Here is a 9243-nt window from a genome sequence, read left to right as displayed (position 1 = left end):
ACAATCAGCCAAAGTAAGTAGTTGCAGCAGTTAAAATAACAACATCCATAAGACACTTGGACAGGTACATGGATAGGAACTTCAGAGCAATATGGGCCAATTGTGGGCAAATGGGACTAAAGTGAATGGGGCATCTTGGTTGGCATGGATGAAATGTGCCGAAGGACCCATTCTCATGCTGTATTGCTCTATGATTCTAATTTATCCTAAAGCAAATCAGTGGGTTTATTTGGCTTAGAATTACCTGTTTTTCCCTTGACATTAAGGTAAGTCCATCAGTTAAGACTTGTGCAACATCTTGGTTTTGCTGGACCTCAGCCGCGCTCATTGAGTCAAACATTAGCTGTCCTGCAGATCAGTAAATGAACAAATTACCTCACCTGTGGTGGTGCGCAAGACACTGAAGCTCAACGTTACTTCTGGTGGAAAGGAAATTGAGCATAGGCAGAAATAGAAGCAGTGAGAATGGAGGAAAGGGGTCCAGGAGAGTGAAATAACAGAATGAAGCAGATTAAATGCAAAGAAATCCCCAACATAAAATAGGCTTGTTACAAAGTAAATGCGAGAAATTACATTCGCAAATATGCAGCAGCATCTCCGCATGGTTACACATTGTAGGGAGCGTTACCAGACTACAAGATGAATCACATTAGGAGATGCAAAGACAAGAACAGATTGCCAAAGTGTTGGTCAAAATGTATGGATGAAAGAGCACCTGTTGAGTAGTTCACCAGAGAACAGGACAGGGAACGGGAGGAGAGAGGGTGAAAGTTGAAGAATAGGAAGATGCTGCCGGGAAATGAGAAGAAAGTGGACAATCTCAAGTGAACAGGAGTGGGGGGGGGCATTAGTAGATTTTGTCCGTGCCGGAAAATAAATCCCGTAACCCTACCTCCATGGTAATGTAATGGATGGTTTCAAAAGCACATCAGACTGATAAGAAAATAATTACTCAAAGTGAAGGGAGAGAGGAAACAAGTTCTACTGTTCACAGGAACAAACATATGACGCATGTTGGACTTGTTAATTTAGTAATTTATTATGGGAGCTCGTTCATATGTAGGGGTGTCTGTAAGTCGGGCGTTCATATCCCGGGATGGACCATATGTATTCACAATTTCAGGAGCTCTGTAGCATTTAAGGTGTTCTGTAGGATATATAAAAGCTCTGTAGGATTTAAGGAGGGTTGGTAACATGGAGAGAGGAACAGAAGCCAGCGCCCATATATAAGGGCCCTGGGGAGGTTTTCACTTGGTCAATGGAACAGTCTGCTTGTCAGGATTTGCTAAGTGCCCCTTGCCCCTGTGGCATTCAAACATCTGATTGGCAAAGTATTAATGATGCTTGGGGTCGTACCGATCATCCTCCCACAGACGTGCCGCTGTAGTTGTCTGAGGTGCGGTTCCATCTGCCCACGCACGTGTCCCAGGACCTCCTCCCTCGCTTCGGCCATCTTGGTCCACGCCTGCAGCTTCTTCTCATTGAAGTAGCGGGTCGGGGGAGACGGGTCCTCGGCTTCCCACAGCCACTCACTGAGGACTAAAATCCAACACAGCTGGAGAAACTATGCTTGAGAAGCACTCTACACTGACATTTATCACATCCAAAGAAGGAGATGGTTCTAATGCAGGCAAATTAGATTAATACTGATGGTCAAAACGGTTGGCATGGGCCGAAGGGCCCGTTACTGCATTGTACAACTCAATGACTCCCTGATTATTGTAATAGTGAATGTTCCGAGTCCTAGCTCACACCACCTGATCCATCGCCACCACCAGCCAACCTCTGCCCTTTGAAAAACAATGCCAGCAAGGTGTTAGACATAGAAACATAGAAACAAAGAAAATAGGTGCAAGAGTAGGCCATTCGGCCCTTCGAGCCTGCACCACCATTCAATTTGATCATGGCTGATCATCCAACTCAGTATCCTGTACCTGCCTTCTCTCCATACCCCCTGATACCTTTAGCCACAAGGGCCACATCTAACTCCCTCTTAAATGTAGCCAATGAACTGGCCTCAACTACCTTCTGTGTTGAATTTGCATGCTGGTTTTCAAATCCTAGCAATGCATCGTCCCTCTACATCTCTGTAATCCTCTCCTATCCTTACTGCCCTCGGGGTCCCTGTATTCCCACAAACTCTTCCTCCTGTGCATCTCTATTCATTTTCCCATTCATTCACCAGTGCTTCAGCTGCTGAGGCACAAGGCTCTGGAATTCCTTCCATAGGCCTCCACTTCCTTCCCTTTGTTTTCGTATAAATGTACTCATGAAAGAGATGTGAGCATTCATTGCCAACCATAATTACCTTAAAATGGAGCTAGTAATTTCAGAGAACCACAGAGTGATGTGAAGGGGCCTTCTGCCAAATTGATAAGGATGGCAGATTTCCTTCCCTGAAGGACATGTGAGAAGTAAATGGTATTTATGAAAATCCTGTGGTGTTGTGATATCATTTCAGCTGCCTATTCATGGCGGCTATTGCTACTACAGACAGGCCAACTCTGCATGTGTCTACAAGCAGATTGGCCCCAGGAGAACATGCTTGTTCCCGGTTTCCTGTCACATACAGTCAAGGTTGGAAAGGATCTGTTGACCACCCTGACGGGCTCTCTTCCATTCAGTGCCATGAGCGACTGAGAGATCCCTCTGGCATCCGATCAATCATCTCCTCAATGATGTGTAGGAAAGAACTGCAGATGCTGGTTTAAATTCGAAGATAGACACAAAATGCTGGAGTAACTCAGCGGGACAGGCAGCAACTCTGGAGAGAATGGGTGATGTTTTGGGTCGAGACCCTTCTACAGACTTCAGTCTGAAGAAGGATCTCGACCCGAAACTTCACCCGTTCCTTCTCTCCAGAGATGTTGCCTGTCCCGCTGAGTTACACCAGCATTTTGTGTCCATCTCCTCAATGTTAGCATTCTGCCTCATTTGGATCTAGAGAATCTTGTCCCTCAGTCCAATGCCAAATGCTCTCAATACATTCGCATTTCCTGCTTTTGTTGTTTTTTTGCTTTTCTATTCCTGCCTTTGGGGTTCCAAACTCCAGATTCAGATTGGTGAGAAGGGTCTCAACCTGAAACATCACCCATTCCTTCTCTCCAGAGAGGCTGCCTGTCCGGCTGAGTTACTCCAGCATTTTGTGTCTATCTTCAGATAAGGTTATTGGTTATTATAAAGGGTAACATAGTGGTACAGCTGATAGTGCTGCTGCCTCACAGCGCCACAGACCCAGTTCAATCCTGACCTCGGGTGCTGTCTGTGTTGAGTTTGCATATTCTCCCTGTGACCACGTGCGTTTCCTCCGGGTGCTCCATAGGTTGTGGCCACTGTTTCCAAACTGTACGAGTTTATGACTCTGTGATACATTTCCCTGACTATCCAATCAACTCTGAATATATACGAACGTTACAGTGAGATTAAAAAAAACATTGACAAGCAAAATAGATAATACAAGTGGCTGATAGATTGGTCGGTAAAGCAGGCAAATGAAGTTTAATCCAGAACTGGAACATGGGATTAATACGAATGTGTGACCAGTGGTTAGCATGGCTGTGGTGGGCCGAATGACCTGTTTCCATACTCAATGATTACGTGAATATTTAACTAAGGTGCATAAAATTGTGAGGGAACAAGAAACACAGGAAGGACCTATTTCTCTTAGCTGAGTAGTCAAAAACCAGAGGGCGGTGGTTTGAAGTAATTGGTAGATGTATTAGGGAGGAAAGAAGGAAAAACAATATCAGAGGATGGTGGAGGTTTGGAAGCTTTAAAGCGCATGGTAGCGTGGCAGTAGAGCTATAGTTTACAGCGCCAGAGGCCCGGGTTCGATCCTGACTGCGGGTGCTGTCTGTATGTAGTTTGTACGCAGTTCTCCCCGTGACCTGCGTGGGTTTTCGCCGGGTGCTCTGGTTTCCTCCTACACTCCAAAGACATACAGGTTTATAGGCCAATTGGCTTGGTAAAAATTGTAAATTGTCACCAGTGTGTGTAGGATAGTATTGGTGTGCGGGGATCGCTGATCACCGACACGGGCTCGGTGGGTCGAATGGCCTGTTTCCGCGCTGTATCTCTAAACTCAATTCACTGCCGGAAAGCGTAGTGGAGGACCCCTCATGGCATTTAAACAGTACTTGGATATGCATTTAAAGAAATGTGATTTGCAGGGCTATGGACTGAATCCTAAATGGGATTAGGATGGCATGCTCCTCGATAACTAGCACAGATACACAGATATGATGGGCTGAATGCCCTCTGTTGTGAATTTTCAATCTTTTACCTCTGTGAGGATGGTGCACTTCTGTGCTTGTGAATGTGAAACCCACAAGGCTCTGCGAATTCCGATTCTCCATCCCTTGGAAGCTAATTTGGAGGAATTTCCAACGGGTGGCCCAGAAGTTACGTATTCGCAGTGAATGGAGGTAGGATCCACATTGCCGTCTGCAAGCTAGGCCCCCAACCCGGGCTAGTCGAGCAGTGATGAGATTCAGCTGGCTGAGTTAACAACTAGCTGGCGTAGCTAGTTCCTCCCAGAATCCATCAAGTGTGAAGCACTGGGTTAATGTCTCATTAAGTCTGGGAAAGGCAAAGTATTGTGCAACGTACCTCAGAAGCTAATCTGACTGAGGAGCGGACTCTGTGGATGAAGCATGATACCACTTGTGTGTTTAAACATAGATTGGAACAGCAGATTTCCACACCACACATAGGGGATCCAGTGAGGCATGATGTTATTTACAGAGCTCTAGTGGAGAAGTGGTGCGCCTACCGTGTTGGTAGGATCCAGTCACCATCCCTGTAGGCGAATTATAACGTACACCAGTCAGTGAGGAGAGCTGGGACAGGAGTTCCATTCCTATCTCTGGCAACAGAGAAAGAACAGGTTAAAATAAAATCAACATGAAACAAGGATTGTGCCAGAAAATCGGTGGTGGACAGATGGATCTGTGACAGTTCCCACTACCAATAAGCCAATCTCACTCTGTTCTCTCCACACTCCATCAACTTCCCCCCACCTCCCACCTCCCTCCAGATTCTACCACTGACCTACACACTAGGACGATTTACAGCAGCCATCTAACCAGCCAACCCACATGTCTTTGGTTTGTGGAAGACAGAGGAAACCCATGTGGGCACAGGGAGAACGGGCAAACACCACACATACAGCACCGATGGTCAAGATTGAACCCTGGGTCTCCGGCACTGGGAGGCATTGGGTCTATCGGCCTCACCACCCTGCCGCCCACACTCAAGTGCAGAAAACTAACCTGATGTAGCCAAAGGTGCAAAGATGTGAATGTGGCCCCCGTCTTCTTGTGATAAGACACAGCCAGCGAGGTTCTCCCAGAAGTCGTGTATCTTAGCATCTGGCAGAGTCTTTGAGCTGATTTTGTAGCCTGAAAAGTGGATAAAATAGTAAATAGATTAAAGAAGAATAACCAAGCACCCTGCTTTGCTGATTGTTTTGAGTTTAGCCTTGCTTCTGGTAACCAAGCTGACGTTCCCCAGACACTGGGATGGAGATCTGGGACTTCTTCCATGCACCACGTCATGGGACAGTGGAAAATGTTAGGACCAATGGGATTTTGTTGGGTTATGGTTATTATTATGGGAGTTGGAGGAAAGTCTGGCAAAGTTGACATGCTCTCACGGTTTAATGTCTCGTGTACCGAGATACAGTGTAAGGCTTTTGTTGCATGCTTACCAGTCAACGGAAAGACAATACAATGATTACAATCGAGCCATTCGCAGTGTACTGATACATGATAGGGGAATATACGTGAAAAGGGAGGGGGATGCAGGTCAACCATGAGGTGGGCACGGGCTGGAAAGGCTGAGTGCCCTCTTGCCGCTCCTGATATCAAAGCGGAACAGATTTACATTGGTCAACGGACTAGAGAAGGCAGGAGAATGGGGTTAAGAGGAAATGATAGTTCAGCCATGATTGAGTGACAGAGTAGACTTGATGGGCCACATGGCCTAATTCTGCTCCAATCAGTTACGAACATGAACCTCTCTCTGCTCTGCTGGTTCTGGCCTCTTAGCGGCTCAGGATTTAATCCACCATCACCACCGTGTCTTCAGCCTGAAGATCTTAAGACTTGCCACATTCTCTACCCCCACCCTGGCCTGGAGTCATATCTGCTCTGATAATGCTCCTGAGTAACATCTTCGATTGTTTTGCTCTGTCTTACTGTGTGCTTGGACATGAAGAAAACCCCAAAGGAACAAGGATGGGAGAGGGAAGTGGAATGAAGATCAGCAGTGATCATGTTGAATGACAGCATGGGTTTGACGGGCCAAATTGTCTATTCCTGCTTCCTTTTAGTATGCATTTTAAAAGTGCTCTACCATAGAGTCACACAGGAAAGATACAGAATCTTTGGGCCAACTTGTCCATGCCGACCAAGGTGTCCCATCTCAGCTATCGAGTTTCTGCAGCTCACAGGTTACCAGCAACCAGACAGGTGTAGGGATCTTCAGTGTCTGGTTGGCAATGATCCCTGAGCTAGACATGTTGCAGCTTCATAAACCTTTGTTTAGGCCACATTTGGGGTATTGTTTGCAACTGGAGTCATAGAGTCAGTCATACAGCATGGAAACAAGCCCTTCAGACCAACATGTACCGTCCAAACTAATCTCACCTGCATGTGTCACCGATCTTTGTCATAGAGTTATATGGCGTGGAAACATGCCCTTCGGCCCATCTTGCCCTTGCTGACCAACATGCTCCATCTACACTAGCCACAACGTGCCTGCGTTTGGACCATATCCCTTCAAACCTATTCTATCCATGTACCTGTCCAAATGTTTCTTAAACGTTGTGATAGTACCTGCCTCCTCCGGCAGTTCGCTCCATATACCTACCACCTATTGTGTAAACAAAGTTGCCCCTCTAGTTCCTATTAAATCTTTCCCCCCTCACTTTAAACCTATGTCCTCTGGTTCTTAATTCCCCTATTCTAGGTAAAATACTCGATGCATTCACCCTATCTATTCCTCTAATCTTGTACACCTCCATAAGATCACCCCTCATCCTCCTGCACTCCAAGGAATACAGTCCAAGCCCGTTCAACCACTTCGTATAGCCCAGGCCCTCGAGTCCTGGCAACATCCTTGTAAATCTTCTCTGCACCCTTTCCAGCTTAACAACATCTTACTTATAACAGCGTGACCAAAACTCTAAATATTGGCCTCGTCAATGTCTTGTGCAACTGTAACATGACCTCCCAACTTCTAAACTCAATACTTTCTCTGATGAAGACTAACATGCTGAAAGCCTTCTTGACCACCATGTATACTTGTGACGCCACTTTCAAGGAACTATGTACCGACACTCCTTGATTCCTCTGCTCTACAACACTCCCCAGAGCCCTTCCATTCGCTGTGTAGGTCCTGCCCTGGTTTGACTTCCCAAAATGCAACCTCATATTTCTTTGCATTAAACTCCATTAACCATTCCTCAACCCACCTGCCTAACTGTTCAAGTTTTAACAAACATCTCAGCTATCTACAATTCCTTTAGTGTCATCTGCAAAGTTGCTAATCATGCCATGTATGTTCTCATTCAAATCATTGATGTAGATGACAAACAACAATTGTTCCAGCACCGAACCCTGAGGCGCACTAGTCACAGGCCTCCAGTCCGAAAAACAATCTTCCACCATCACCCTCTGCTACCTTCCATGAAGCCAATTTTTGATCCGGTCAGCTAGCTCACCTTGGATCCCATGCAATCTAAATTTCCAGAGCAGCCTACCATGTGGAAGCTGGTCGAATGCCTTGCAGTTCTGGTCACTGCATAACAGGAAGAATGTGTAGGCTTTGCAGAGGGTGCAGAAGAGGTTTAGCAGGATTACAGGCTATAATATAGCCTGTATTATAGGGTATTAGCTATCAGGAGAAGTTTGACAAATTTGGATTGTTTTCTCTGGAGTGTCAGAGGTTAGGGGAGTTCTGATAGGCGTTTGCAAGTTATGAGAGGCATTTTTAGGACAGACAGTCAGAGTATTTTCCTCAGGGTAGAAATGAAAATAAATGAGAGGGCATGGGTTTAAGATGAGAGGGGCAAAGTTTAAAGGAGATTTTGAGGCAAGCATTTTTTTTTACACAGAGATTGATAATGGAGGTGCCTGAAACATACTGCCAGGGAAAGTGATAGAAGCAAACACAATGGTGAAATGTTAGAAGCATTTAGACAAACATGAACAGGCAGTGAATAGAAGAATACAGATCACAAGCAGGTAGATGGTGTTAGTTTAATTTGGCATCATGGCCGGTACAGACAACTTGGGCTGAAGGGCCTGTACCCATGCTATACTGTTCTCTGCTCTGGACCTTGTTCAGCCAGTGGTATCTCATCAATCCTGCGACTTGGAATGAGTGGGCACTGGGCCTCTACCCGCTGCAGTTTAGAAGGTTGAGGAGGAACCTCATTGAAACTTACAGATTAATGAAAGGCATAAATAGAGTGGATGTGGAAAGGATGTTTCCACTGTTGGGAGAGTCTAGGACCAGAGGTCAAAGCCTCAGAATTAAAGGGCGCTCTTTTAGAAAGGAGGCGAGGAGAAACTTCTTTGGTCAGAGGGTAGTTAACATTGCCACAGAGGGCTGTGGAGGCCAAGTCAGTGGATATTTTAAAGGCAGAAATAGACAAATTCTTGATTAGAACGGGTGTCAAGGGTTATGGGGAGAAGGCGGGGAAAATGGGATTAGGAGGCAGAGATCAGCAATGACTGAATGGCGAAGTAGACTCGATGGGCCGAATGGCCTAATATTACTCCTGTAATTTGCGTGAACTTGCCTTGGACCAAGTCCACCTCTGTAGGGTCTCCCTCAGCGAGTATTCCAATGCTCCTCGCTCTCCGGCCTCTCAGAACGTGCTCGACTCGAAACAGGAGGCTGTCCAGTGTTGTTCCGCAGTGCTCATACACAACGGGGATCACATCAATCCTCACACAGTCCAGGGCCATCTGTACACAGAACAGCACCTCAAATCTCCACATGGTTGAGATAACTCCGTCCCCAAATCCAAGGACCAGACTGAGGTGGGAGATCTCACTCCTTTGTGTCAGAAGGGTCAGAGATCCAGTCCTACCCAAGAAAATGAGTGCAGGATTGCAGGGACAGATTGCTGATGGTGGCTTAGAGATAAAGCAAAACCTCATCTGCCTGGGTGGACTGCGATGGAAGACAAAATGCTGGGGTAACTCGATGGGTCGGGAAGAGACTTGAACTTTA

General features: G+C 46.2%; 1 protein-coding gene across 1 annotated transcript in view; it reads right to left on the bottom strand.

The window, feature by feature from the left end:
• Positions 1 to 244: 244 nt before the first annotated feature.
• Positions 245 to 9243, bottom strand: part of ect2l (epithelial cell transforming 2 like) — a gene marked incomplete at both ends in the record, with an annotated part of 28544 nt that continues 19545 nt past the window's right edge. The window contains 5 exons of the mRNA XM_033016508.1: positions 245 to 348; positions 1357 to 1539; positions 4772 to 4864; positions 5271 to 5399; positions 8807 to 8975. Of these exons, the coding sequence (XP_032872399.1) occupies positions 245 to 348; positions 1357 to 1539; positions 4772 to 4864; positions 5271 to 5399; positions 8807 to 8975 (678 nt within the window). The remainder of the gene's footprint in view (positions 349 to 1356; positions 1540 to 4771; positions 4865 to 5270; positions 5400 to 8806; positions 8976 to 9243) is intronic.

This window comes from Amblyraja radiata, unplaced genomic scaffold (assembly GCF_010909765.2).
Source record: "Amblyraja radiata isolate CabotCenter1 unplaced genomic scaffold, sAmbRad1.1.pri scaffold_1074_ctg1, whole genome shotgun sequence".
Lineage (NCBI taxonomy): Eukaryota > Metazoa > Chordata > Chondrichthyes > Rajiformes > Rajidae > Amblyraja > Amblyraja radiata.
Note: the sequence above shows the minus strand (reverse complement) of the source record. Positions and strands in the feature narration are given on the sequence as shown.